The sequence below is a fragment of the Pseudoliparis swirei genome, chromosome 3 (assembly GCF_029220125.1).
Source record: "Pseudoliparis swirei isolate HS2019 ecotype Mariana Trench chromosome 3, NWPU_hadal_v1, whole genome shotgun sequence".
NCBI classification, from domain to species: domain Eukaryota; kingdom Metazoa; phylum Chordata; class Actinopteri; order Perciformes; family Liparidae; genus Pseudoliparis; species Pseudoliparis swirei.
In genome coordinates this window covers 3,318,828-3,333,582 of record NC_079390.1, presented here as the reverse complement: position 1 = coordinate 3,333,582, position 14,755 = coordinate 3,318,828, and the positions used below count along the sequence as shown (strand labels likewise).

At 39.6% G+C, this 14,755-nt stretch overlaps 1 protein-coding gene across 1 annotated transcript in view; it reads right to left on the bottom strand.

The window, feature by feature from the left end:
* The window catches only part of LOC130188323 (neurexin-2-like), a 137,167-nt gene that overhangs the window by 62,818 nt on the left and 59,594 nt on the right, over positions 1-14,755 (bottom strand). The window contains exons 14-15 of the mRNA XM_056406624.1: positions 13,000-13,173; positions 9,810-9,929 (exon numbers count right to left, since the gene is read on the bottom strand). Coding sequence (XP_056262599.1) covers positions 9,810-9,929; positions 13,000-13,173 — 294 coding nt within the window. The remainder of the gene's footprint in view (positions 1-9,809; positions 9,930-12,999; positions 13,174-14,755) is intronic.

Here is a 14,755-nt window from a genome sequence, read left to right as displayed (position 1 = left end):
ATTTAAATGTGTCCCCTCTAAGAAGGCCTTGAATCGGGTTTTTTTTAGTGCAGTGTAATGTACTTTTCTCTTTTACCTGTTAAAATGTTTTAGTACCTGTTCTTGCCAAATTGTTTAATTGACTATTGTAACTTCACTTTGTCACCATTTGTCTGTGATAAGTGCAAAATACACGACTGTTCAAAAGTTTGGGGTCATCCAGACAATTTTGTGTCTTCCATGAAAACTCACTTTTATTTATCAAATGAATTGAAAATTGAATAGAAAATATAGTCAAGACATTGACAAGGTTAGAATTAATGATTAATATTTGAAGTATTAATTTTGTTCTTCAAACTTCAAGCTCAAAGGAAGGCCAGTTGTATAGCTTATATCACCAGCATAACTGTTTTCAGCTGTGCTAACATAATAGCACAAGGGTTTTCTAATCAGACATTAGTCTTCTAAGGCGATTAGCAAACACAATGTACCATTAGAACACTGGAGTGATAGTTGATGGAAATGGGCCTCTATACACCTATGGAGATATTTCATTAGAAACCAGACGTTTCCACCTAGAATAGTAATTTACCACATTAACAATGTATAGTGTGTATTTTTGATTAATGTTATCTTTATTGAAAAAACAGTGCTTTTCTTTGAAAAATAAAGACATTTCTAAGTGACCCCAAACTTTTGAACGGTAGTGTAAATAAACTCTACTTCCTTACTTATATGCATAATAATTAGGCGTGTTCTTAAAAAAACCTCTTTGGTCCATGCATCCATCCAACGTCTACCCAGCATGCACTGTGCCGAGCTCTGTACACCCGGGGTCGTCCACCAGCTGCTGTATGGACTTTTGTATGCAGAAATCTTACCAAGAACTGTAACTCAGTGAAATAAAATAAAAAACATCAACATAGTTTTATGTATCAGAGATCCTCATCATCCAGACTTCACTATTTGGAACAAGAGCTATGCGGCATAACGTCTCTGTATGCCGGCTCGAAATGGAATTCATTAATTTACTGGATGGTTATAAAACACTGAAATTGCGAACATATAAAAGAGAGGCACTTTCCATAAGTTATGAAAGGTTATTAACGTTGATGGGAGTCCACGACTGTCATCAGCCTGAAAGCTTTTTACCAAAGTGTGAAATGTTCACTGATCAAGAGCGGAAGCTGAGGTCCAGCGCATAACAGGACAATGCCTGTCACGAAATATTTAATATATTTAGTGACACGAAATATGTAATATTGAGTGACACCAGATGCAGAGCGCAGCATCCCAGCATGAATACGGTGGAGAGGAAGCCTTTTGCCCGTCGGCTGCATTAAGTGTCATAACTCAGCTCCGTATGCGGCCGGTAAGTGCCGGATGTTGCGTAATAATGGGTCATTATGTGATATGAAGTAAGTAGGAGGCCGAGGAATCCAAGTCCCCCGAAGTTAATTTTAGACAATCAACGACAGGTCGAAACCTTCTGTCATGATCTCCTGGAATTCAATGAAGCGCCTTTAACTCGCTCAAGATTTAATAAGAACAAGGATCAAGCAATTGAGACTGTTGTTATTATTTCTGAAGACTGCCGTCCAGGTTTTCAAAGGCTCAATAAATGTGCCATATTGATGTGTGAGGGCTGTACTGATGCGTGAGTGGTTGGGACAATGACATGAATGGCGCTGTGCGAGGTCCCTGAACGCCTCTTCCTCTACGTAGACGTGCGACTTCAAAGCCAATAATGCCTTTTTTTTTAAGGACATTCTGAATCATAATTTCTTACATATCCTAACATCTGTTAGCATCAAGTAAAAGGCGTAGGCTTCTCATGAGGCCCATTTCAGGGGGGTTTCAACAACCGTTGAGCCTGAGCGAGAGTGTGAACTATCGACATCTCTCTATTCTTTGCATTAATATGCATTAAATGTTATATTTGACACTGAACTAGTTCATGTTTATCTCAGTGATGGTGTCAAAATGAGCATAAAATATCACTATGACCCTGAAATTCTAGCAAAGCTACAGAGCAACTCTTTCTGATTGAACCAATCTATGAACTGTAGGAAACAATGGATATGAAACAATGGATATGATTCAATGGATATGAAACAATGCATATTCAGCCCCCCCCCCCCCCCAAAAGAAAATTGCCCTGCCCTGCTGCTCCCCTTGGGGCTCCGCCCCCCTTCTCTGAACCCTGCCTACGGCCCTGCTCCTCAAAGTGTTTGATACAGATAGTTATGTTGCCGTACTCCAACAGCTGGCGAAGACGTGCCTGCTTGTTCCGGACCGTTAACTCTCCTCAGACTCAGACTTCCGGGACAGGCCACCATGTTGAGAACAGAAAATCAGTTTTCTCGAGCCTCGGTCCCGGGGGGCGAGATTATAAATCTGAACCTCTCTCCTGGATTATCCTCGTGGCCTCTGGGAAACGCTCAGAACCGTGAAGGACTCCACCTGGAATGAAGGTCAACGGCAACATGGGATCTAGCTCTGATGGTTTCTGGTTTTGAACATTACTGTACAAACAATCTATAACAAGATCTTTACAGTTCCAAAAAACGATTACCTTTAAAAAGCTATGTTAAGTGTATTACAATGGAAGCCCATTTTCGCACTGTGAGAAAAAAATTAGGGTCATGTAAATCATAATTATGAGATAGTAAGTCATAATTATGACTAACTATCTCAGAATTATGAATTTGCATCTCAGAATTATGACTTACTATCTCATTATTTTGACTTAGAATCCTAACTTTGAGATATTATCTTAATTTTGAGATAGTATCTCCATATTTTTACTTACTATCTCATAATTATGAGATACTATCTCATAATTTCTAATTACTATCTCATAATCATGACTTAGCATCTCATTATTACCTCATTACCTCATTATTATAATTATGAGATAGTTAGTCAAAATTATGAGATGCTAAACATTTTAAATTATTATCTCATAATTATGACTTAATATCTCATAATAATGAGGTAATAATGAGATGCTAAGTCATGATTATGAGATAGTTATTAGAAATAATGAGATAGTATTTCCTAATTATGAGATAGTAAGTCATAGTTATGAGATAGTAAGTCATAATTAAGAGAAACTATCCTCTCATAATTATGATGTGCAGGATCCCTCACTTTGTTCTCATGTTGACGGAGATGGTCTTATTATATATATTTTAAATATATAATCCTTTGATAACAGAAACCTCATCCAGCTCCTTTAAGGAAACGGTAAACCCCTCGTACTTCTGGCATAAATACTGTATAATGAAAGCTGGACTTGATGCTCGTTAACCGCGGTATGAAACAATAAAGCCTTGTCCTTTTAAGACACGACCGGTTCGGAAATCCTCTCCGGCTCCGTGGTTGTCGGACTCGGTGCGCGCCGAGAGAGCCACCCTGCGAGCGGCGGAAAGAAAATGGCGCAAATCGAATCAAGCGGAAGACTTGCTCTTCTATCAATCTCTCCTCTCCTCCTTCTCTTCCTCTATCTCTGCAGCCAAAAGCTCGTTCTACCTGACCAAAATTCAGTCTTCCTTCTCTAACCCCAAAAACTCTTCTATCTTTTCCAACCTCCTTGATCCCCTGTCCCCTCCTCCTTCCACCCTTTTGCGAGCCACTTTGTCGACTACTTTACAAACAAGATAGACGACATACGCCCTCCTTTACAAATCCATCTTCTATCACCTCACCAACACTAACTTCTTCATCCCCTCTTTCCTCTTTTCACCCCTTGTCTCCCAATCAAGTTCTTAGCTTGGTGACCTCCGCCCGACCGACCACCTGCGCCTTGACTCCGTCCTGCCTCCCATTCTCCAGGCTATTGCTCCTGACCTTCTGACCTTCCTCACCCATCTTATTAACAGCTCCTCTCAACTGGCTGTTTCCTAACTCTCTGAAGGAGGCGAGAGTCAACCCTCTCCTGAAGAAACCCACGCTCGACCCGTCTGAAGTCAGCAACTACAGACCGGTCTCTCTTCTTCCTTTCTCTCCAAAACTCTGGAGCGAGCTATCTTGAGCCAAGTGTCCTCCTATCTCCACAGTAACAACCTTCTTGACCTCACCAGTCTGGATTCAAGGCCGGCCACTCGACAGAGACGGCCCTCCTGCTGTCTCTGAGCAGCTTCACACTGCTAGAGCAGCCTCTCTCCTCTGTCCTTATCCTTCTCGACCTTTCTGCAGCATTTGACACCGTGAACCACCAGATCCTGATCTCTTCTCTTCAGGACCTGGGGATCTCAGGCACTGCACTCGCCCTTTTCTTCCTACCTTAAAGACCGCACCTACCGGTAACTTGGAGAGGATCTGTGTCTGATCCTTGTCCTCTCACTACTGGGGTTCCTCAAGGCTCCGTCCTGGGTCCCTCCTCTTCTCTCTGTACACAAATTCTCTCGGCTCTGTCATTCGTTCGCATGGCTTCTCCTACCATAGCTATGCTGATGACACCCAACTGATCTTCTCGCTTCCACCGTCCGAAACACGGGTGGCGGCACGAATCTCTGCCTGTCTGACTGACATCTCTCAGTGGATGTCTGCTCACCACCTGAAGATCAACCCTGACAAGACTGAGCTACTATTCCTTCCAGGAAAGGCTCCCCACCCACGACCTGACTATCACCTTCAACAGCTCTGTGTTGGCCCCACCCGGACTGCCAGGAACCTCGGGTGACACTCGACAGTCAACTCTCCTGACGGCCAACATCGCTGCGACGACGCTGCTCCTGTAGGTACATGCTGCACAACATCAGGAGAATACGCCCTCTTCTTACTCAGAAGGCGGCGCAGGTTCTGATCCAGGCTCTGGTCATTTCACGCCTCGACTACTGCAACTCCCTCCTGGCTGGTCTACCTGCTAAGGCCATCCGACCCCTGCAGCTCATCCAGAATGCAGCAGCTCGACTGGTCTTCAGCCTCCCGAAATTCACCCACACCACTCCGCCTCCGCCTTCCACTGGTTACCGTGGCTGCTCGCATCCGCTTCAAAACACTGGTCCTGGCGTCCGTGCTCTAGACGGATCGGGCCCCGCCTACATCCGGGATATGGTCACACCGCACACCCCGCACGAACCCTGCCTGTTGCCGTTCCAACAGCTGGCGACGTGCCTGCTTGTGGACCGTTAACTCTCCTCAGACTCAGACTTCGGGACAGGCCACCTCTGAACCTCTCTCCTGGATTATCCTCGTGGCCTCTGGGAAACGCTCAGAACCGTGATCAGGACTCCAGAAGGTCAACGCAACATGGGATCTAGCTCTGAGATAGTAAGTCATAATTATGACTAACTATCTCAGAATTATGAAGCATCTCAGAATTAGCACTTACTATCTCATTATTTTGACTTAGAATCCTAACTTTGAGATATTATCTTAATTTTGTAGTACTATAATTTCTAATTACTATCTCATAATCATGACTTAGGAGATGTTAAGTCATGTATTCTTGTTGTTCTTAGTTTGTACTCAGGTTGAAATGCACTTATTATAAGTAAACGCTGGATAAATACTGTATAATGACATGTAATGTAATGTAAAGCGAGACAGCTGTTATGAATCTCTGTAGCTGCTGCCTGGAGGCTGCGGTCCGCCTCACCTCCGCGGGCAATTCAAAGGAAACGTCGACTCACACCTGAACGGCGACGGCGTCCTCCACTCGGCAAATGTGCACGTACACACACACACAAGCAGGTAATTAATATACCAAAAATAATAATCTGAAGCTCCAGAGGTTAATCAATCATAAAGCCCTCCGTATGTTTACAGAAAGAAGAGCTGACAATCCGGCACGGGAACATCAGCGTTTATCTGGGCGACTTTAGTGATGAAATGATGACCTGCAGCGAATGAACACAGATGTTTGTGGCACTGTGTAAATTGCTTTCTGCGTATGAATATGAATGCACTGCAGCTCGGCTTGATGAGCTTCTCCCGCTTTGTTTTCTAACGCGCTTCTAGTGACGATGGTTAGATGAGATAGATTATAATCAGGTACCCGTCAGCGCTCGCTTCTTTTTACATAGTTGTTTGTTTTTCTCGCTGTTGTCACATTCTCCTTTTGTTTAGATGACGTTGATGGAGGCTTCTTATTTTCTCTCCGGCCTGATGAATTGGTTTGACCTTAGGTATTGGCCAGAAAAGCCGTTTACCACTCTCATGATTGAGAGTCCTCCCTCCATGAACCTCCCCCCACCCCCCCCCCGCAGAATGGAAAACAAATATGCTGCAACTAAATTGCTACTTTAAAAAAAAATGTTATGTTTTCTTTTACTTTTTTATTGAAATAAGTCTTATTCATTGAAATCAGTCTTTTTTTATTTAAATAAGTCTTTTTTTCCTGAAATAAGTCTTTTTTATTTAAATAAGTCCTTTTCATTTAAATAAGTCATTTTTATTTAAATAATCTTTTTCATTTAAACAAGTCTTTTTTATTTAAATAAGTCTTTTTTTATTTAAATAAGTCTTTTTTTATTTAAACAAGCCTTTTTTATTTAAACAAGTCTTTCTTATTGAAATAATTATTGTAAATATCAGGAGCACAACCGTATGCCTCTGCTACACTTGTGTGGATATCTTTGTTTTTAAAGCACTGCTTTAGTGCAGCTCTGTAATCTTAAAGCTCTTTTCTTGAGTCTTTTGGTAAGAGAGCACAAATCATTTGTGGGGCATGAAAAATGAAAAATGTAAAAATATTTGTTGGCAGCTCTGGTCCAAAATGTAAAGTTAATGATGGATCCGTGTTGTTGCATCTGGGAAACACGATCTGTATTCAATATCCTTCAAACTGATGCTTGCCTCTGTCTCCAGCAACACAATAATAATGTCCTCACGTTCATGTTTTCAACACTTGCTATGAAGGTTTAGCCTCAGGCGGTTTTAAATTGAGGCTCAGATTATGTGGAACTCCCTTCAATTACAGAAAATATAGGAAATAAAATAAGATTGTGGTTGAACATACACCAACATGCACTTTCTCTCACGGGGAGCCATAAAGAAGTTTAATGAAGACCTGCATGCTTTGTTATTGTTTTCTTTTGAGAAAAACTATTATCTTCATGGAAATATACATGAATAGTGTCTCATCGGGTCCATTGGACCGGGCTGGGTCTGATGCCATGGCCCTGGTTCACTCTATTCCCTGTGAAAGGGTTTTTCTATTTTTGGGGAGTTTTTCCTGATCCGATGTGAGGTCAAAGGTCAGGGATGTGGTATGTGTACAGATTGTAAAGCCCTCCGAGGCACATTTGTAATTTGTGGTAATGGGCTATCTAAAATAAACTGAATTGAATTGAAAAAATAGTGTACAAAATAAAATATGGACAAACAAAGTTATAAGAGATACTGAATGTTTTGAATCATCCAAGACCTTTGAATTCATATATGAATAATGTATATGTTGTCCACATTTTATTTGTTGTTGTTGTTGTTAGCAGCTGTTTTGCACTTTATTAGTTAATTACTATGATTAGTATTATTATTACAACAATCCCTTTTTGTTTGACAAGAGAGAAACGTAGTTTCAGATCTTCTGAACGTTTGCACAATAAAGATGACTGATTTTTTTTTTTACTTTGACTTCAATTTTTTGTATTCAAGAATTGTCAACAAGTCCACAAAAAAAAATGTAATAAGGTGTTTAGTTTATATTCCAATAATGATCAAATACAGAGTCACCAACCAGGGATTTTACTCTGAAATTGTCATTTCATAGCGTGGTCTACATTATTCGTTTTCTTTTGATGCAGTTGGAAGGATAACAGCATCATGTATTTATTAATGAATTATACCAGACACAATAATAACTGCAGGCTCTCCTGGTTCACCCAATAAAGACGACGCGCCTGCTTGCCCATGCAAACAGGCAAACAGCCTCTTGAACGCCATCATACACACGTTACCTGGGCGAGCAGAGCTGATGTGACGGATACAGACGACAGAGGACAAGCTATTGATTGCCAGGTTGGATCAATACATTTGGTTTTGTATTCGAGGAACATCGGAAAGCAAGCGGACGACGAGACGGCTGAAAGGAAGTGAGCGTCTCTCTGATGTCGAGCTGAAGTAGATAACAGTGTGTCAGTAAGTACTGTACATCCAAAACTCCTACAATAGATGTGGAAGATACAGTAAATGCCAGAATTACTATCAAATTCCCCCCCCCCCCCCTCATACAGAGTTCAACGTCCTTCTCTGTCCTATGAAAACAATCCTGCATACCAGCACATTTCAATAACGATTTCCCACAAAAGGCTCAATTATTGCACTTATTCTAAACGACTCGGCAGCAAATGAAGCTTAACGCGGCGTGACCACCGGACCAATGAGCTTAATGTTAATCTCTGGCTATTATTAATATGAAAAGCTTCTGTTCAAAGTCGGGCTCCATTACGACGGACGTGGACGGCTCTTTGTGGCGGCGGCAGCGATCAGAAATGAGGTTCTTGTGATATGCGGCGCGATCAATGCGTCACGTGCAATCAGCGTGTAATTGATTTTCTCAAGTCGAGTTGCATAACATATGCACATTTCTTCATTGGACAGCTTATGTCGTGTTTATATTTAAGACTTCATTAAGACAAGTAGCAAGCACAACACAGAAGTGACAGTACACAACCACAGTGCTGGGGATGAACAGTGTGTCCTAAAAGCCAACATACAGTGGGTACTCTTTGTTTCATTGCAGCCATTTGCTAAAATCAAAAAAGTTCATTTTATTTCTCATTAATGTTCACGCAGCGCCCCGTCTTGACAGAAAAAAACGGAAATGTAGAAATGTTTGCAAATTTATTAAAAAAGAAAAACTGAAATATCACATGGTATTCAGACTTATGGGGTCTGAATACTTTCCGTACCCACTATACGACTGGAGAGTGACCAACAGTTCATGTTTCTCTATATATTACCACTATTAGGAGTGTGATTGCATGCTTTACCCATCGACTACAAATCATCTGCACATTGCAACACTTTCGATCTTAAAGAGACAACGCCCCTCTCTTAAAGAGACAGCACCCCTATTTTAAAGAGAAACCCCTCTTTTAAAGAGACAGCAACCCTCTCTTAAAAAGACTGCGCCCCTCTCTTAAAGAGAAAACCCTTTCTTAAAGAGACAGCGCCCCTCTCTTAAAGAGACAGCGCCCCTCTTTTAAAGAGACAGCACCCCTCTCTTAAAGAGACAGCGCCCCTCTTTTAAAGAGACATCACCCCTCTCTTAAAGAGACAGCGCCCCTCTTTTAAAGAGACAGCACCCCTCTCTTAAAGAGGCAGCGCTCTTAAAGAGACAGTGCTCTCTTCCAAAGCATCAACAAGCACTTTCCTCCCTTCACAGTTAGTATGTACACAGGTGATCAACGGTCTCAAATATAGGAAACAACACATGAAGGAACTTAAACACGCATTTAAAGTAAATTATAAAAAATGGACAAAGTTGTATTAAATCAGTAAGATGTATGCCATAACATATTTCAGGGTGCTACACTCCTACTGTTGTCAAAGTGATGTCACTGGTGTGTGGTTCTGGACTCTCCTGAAACCTTTGCATGCAAATGAGGATTATAGAACTAATAAAAGCAATAAGAAGGTTTTTTCCCTCTGAAATATCACCCAATTTCACCTCTTCGTGGCTCTGGAATTGAAATATGATATATACAATTCCAGTTTATGAACGTACATTTTTTTAACATTATACTTATATTTAAAGGATTTTTTTAATGAATACTCATTTTAAATATATTTCTTAATTCCCGTATCCCAGGGGTGAAAACCACTGCTCTTGAGATCTGTGACATATTTCATAAAGGCATAAATACACCTGCACTTACGGTGACTGCAGAACGGCCCCGTGTAGGTGGTCATGGTGCAGTCGCAGGAGAAGCCCTCCCACAGCTGCAGACACACTCCCTGGTGGTGGCAGGCGTCCTCTGTGCAGGTGGTGCTGGGACCTGTAGGGTGGAGACAGCAGCTTTACCAGGTGCTTTCCTTCTTTATTTTAATTAATGCATCTTCACTACTTTCCAAAAAGGAATGCTAATGTTAAACCCGAGCCAGTCGTTACTGCACAGTATGTGTAAAGATGTATTCATCTTTTGACAGAAAATGTTACCGTGACGTGATTTTATTAACTGCAGCAATTTAAACAAGACGGTTAGGAAGCTGTTTAACCATCCGTTGTATCGTGCACCTGACAACTGCTTGCTAATTAATTCATTGCAAATGGTCGTGGGACTTGGTTGTGCACCTCTGAAACTTGTCGCAAATAATTCACTGATAAAAACACTATAAATAGGCACATTCCTTTTGAGGTGCTATAAAAACAGGAGGACTTCAAACGCTTCATTTGAGTTTATATATTTTTGCCATCCAAAGCAAACTGATTTCACGGGATATTCAACCTGTTTCTTTATAATGCATTTATTCCTTGACTTCTTTCTTTACGGGGCCTTGTACAAAGGCATTAAAGGAGCCCATGAATATAGATAGATAGATAGATAGATATGTACTTTATTAATCCCCAAGGGGAAATTTGTCGGAACAGTAGCAGCACCAATAAACTAAACACACAAGAATAAAAAATAAATAAATAAATAAATAAAAACAGGGATGAAAGATAAAGATGTAACAAACACATATGTAGCGATTAACAAACAAATATGTAGTGATTAACAAACAAATATGTAGCGATTAACAAACACATGTGTAGCGATTAACAAACAAATGTGTAGCAATTAACAAACAAATATGTAGCGATTAACAAACACATATGTAGCGATTAACAAACACATATGTAGCGATTAACAAACAAATATGTAGTGATTAACAAACAAATATGTAGCGATTAACAAACACATGTGTAGCGATTAACAAACAAATGTGTAGCAATTAACAAACAAATATGTAGCGATTAACAAACACATATGTAGCGATTAACAAACACATATGTAGCGATTAACAAACAAATATGTTGCGATTAACAAACACATATGTAGCGATTAACAAACACATATGTTGCGATTAACAAACACATATGTAGCGATTAACAAACACATATGTAGCGATTAACAAACACATATGTAGCGATTAACAAACACATATGTAGCGATTAACAAACACGTGTAGCGATTAACAAACAAATATGTAGCGATTAACAAACACATATGTAGCGATTAACAAACACATATGTAGCGATTAACAAACAAATATGTTGCGATTAACAAACACGTGTAGCGATTAACAAACAAATATGTAGCGATTAACAAACACATGTGTAGCGATTAACAAACAAATATGTTGCGATTAACAAACACATATGTAGCGATTAACAAACACATATGTAGCGATTAACAAACAAATATGTTGCGATTAACACACACATATGTAGCGATTAACAAACACATATGTAGCGATTAACAAACAAATATGTAGCGATTAACAAACACATGTGTAGCGATTAACAAACACATATGTAGCGATTAACAAACAAATATGTAGCGATTAACAAACACATATGTAGCGATTAACAAACACATATGTAGCGATTAACAAACAAATATGTTGCGATTAACACACACATATGTAGCGATTAACAAACACATATGTAGCGATTAACAAACACATATGTAGCGATTAACAAACACATGTGTAGCGATTAACAAACACATATGTAGCGATTAACAAACAAATATGTAGCAATTAACACACACATATGTAGCGATTAACAAACACATGTGTAGCGATTAACAAACAAATATGTAGCGATTAACAAACACATATGTAGCGATTAACAAACACATATGTAGCGATTAACAAACAAATATGTTGCGATTAACACACACATATGTAGCGATTAACAAACACATATGTAGCGATTAACAAACACATGTGTAGCGATTAACAAACACATATGTAGCGATTAACAAACAAATATGTAGCGATTAACACACACATATGTAGCGATTAACAAACACATGTGTAGCGATTAACAAACAAATATGTAGCGATTAACAAACACATATGTAGCGATTAACAAACAAATATGTAGCGATTAACACACACATATGTAGCGATTAACAAACACATGTGTAGCGATTAACAAACAAATATGTAGCGATTAACAAACACATGTGTAGCGATTAACAAACACATGTGTAGCGATTAACAAACAAATACATAAGAATCCACATTGAAATGCAGAAATATATTTGTGATTTTTTCTTTCACATTTGAATAAATCTTAATTTATTTCCGTGCGCATTGGAATATATTTGTGAATTGTTCTCTGCGCATTTGTGAATCTTTGTGTTTGCATTTGTGATTCTCTCTGTGTGCATTTTAAATGATCGAGACTGACCTGACCCCATAAGCGTCACCTTTAACACAATTTTGAGTTATTGTAACTACTCTGTTATAACCAGTGCAATGTTTCCTGTAAAATAGATTATTTGGTATTATTGAGTCATTAAAACTCAGCAAAAGCAGCTGGATGTCTTGACTGCCAGTGAAAATATATTACTCCACCTCCATCTGCCTGATGGATCGTGGAGGTCTCCATCGTGGAATATGCCTACTATGAACTATTCATACACTCTGTCACATTTATTGAATGTATTTAAACTCTAAATCTGTCCTTCTGTACACATTACATCTATTGCATCTGTCCATCCTGGAGAGGGATCCTCCTCTGTTGCTCTCCTGAAGGTTTCTTCCCTTTTTTTCCCCCTGAAGGGTTATTTGGGAGTTTTTCCTGGTCCGATGTGAGGTTTTGGGGCAGGGATGTCTATGTGTACAGATTGTAAAGCACTCCGAGACAAATTTGTAATTTGTGAAATTGGGCTATACAAATAAACTGAATTGAATTGAATTGAATTTCGAAAATGTAAACGTGTATAGTCAGAAATAATACAACCGCATAATGTCTCCACCGGCCAATCACACGAGAGCGTTCAACAAAGCCGTTAAATACCATAACAAATGTGGTGCGATTAGTTTTCTTGAGTTCCTCTGTGTGTTCCTCACCTCCACAGCCGTGCTCCACCTCTCCCACCTTGTGGAGGGCGTCGGCCAGCAGGTCGGGGAGCCTCCCGTTCAAGTCCACGGACGCCAGGCAGCCCTGGTATCCTTCCCGGGACGCTATCAACCGGGGCAGGCTGCTGTACATGCTCTTCCCCACGCCGCCGACGTACAGCTCACCTGTGGGGAACATCAAAATAAGTGTCGGTGTAACGCCTCAAAAAAAAAACTCCCCCCAAAACTCATCCGAGACGGCACCGAACTTTTCATTCTCATCACAAATCAAAACCCCACCTGTTCAGAACTGCTTTTAATGCGTGCTCTATGTTCTTATTGTTTGCATTTATGTCAATGTAATTTGAGTTATTTTTATTTCATAGATTTTAGGATGTTTTAATTATGTGATGTAAAGTGTCTTTGAGTACCTTGAAAAGCGCTATATAAATTAAATGCATTTTTATTATTTAAAAAATGTCTGTCAATGATAAAGGATTACAAATATTTATTAAATTAATAAATAATACAAAATATCAAGATTACTGAGAGTAGAGTCCACTTTTGACTTCACGTCTCATGGGGTCATCGGACCCTATGAGACGGCATAGATCCTATCTGCCTGATGGATCATCGAGGTCTGGGTCGTGGAATTCCTGCTCCTGACTACGCCACTGTTCTGTTGAGACTCTCTCCCCACTCCTCCCACGCCCTCCTCTCCACGTGGAATCCGTAAATGGGATCGTGGCCTACTATGCCTGGAATCCACTCTGTCATATTCATTGAATGTATTTATATCTAAACTCATCCTTCTGTACACATTACACATCTGTACACATTACATCTATTGTTCTGTCCATCTCCTCCTCTGTTGCTCTCCTGAAGGTTTCTTCCTTTTTTCCCTGAAGGAGTTTGGGGTTTTTTTTGGTCCGATGGGTGAGGTTTGGGGCAGGGATGTCTATAGTGTAAAAACACTCCCCAGACAAATTTGTAATTTGTGAAATTGCTATACAAAATAACTGAAATTGAATTGAATTGAATTGAGGAGGCCACTACCAATACCTAATATATGGGAGAGAAATGTTGACGTTTTAGAGATACCTCTGAACATAAAGTAGTCCAGTAGTCAAATATAAACATGTATTTGAATTTATAAATGTCTGACAATGTCATAAACTAAAACATAAACTTTGTAAAGGTGGAACATGAAGTTCGTACAGCCGTCTATTTATAAAGCATTCATATTTACACTACCGTTCAAAAGTTTGGGGTCATCCAGACAATTTCGTGTCTTCCATGAAAACTCACTTTTATTTATCAAATGAATTGAAAATTGAATAGAAAATATAGTCAAGACATTGACAAGGTTAGAAATAATGATTAATATTTGAAGTATTAATTTTGTTCTACAAACTTCAAGCTCAAAGGAAGGCCAGTTGTAGAGTTTATATCACCAGCATAACTGTTTTCAGCTGTGCTAACATAATTGCACAAGGGTTTTCTCATCAGATATTAGTCTTCTAAGGCGATTAGCAAACACAATGTACCATTAGAACACTGGAGTGATAGTTGATGGAAATGGGCCTCTATACACCTATGGAGATATTTCATTAGAAACCAGACATTTCCACCTAGAATAGTCATTTACCACATTAACAATGTATAGTGTGTATTTTGATTAATGTTATCTTTATTGAAAAAACAGTGCTTTTCTTTGAAAAATAAAGACATTTCTAAGTGACCCCAAACTTTTGAACGGTAGTGTATA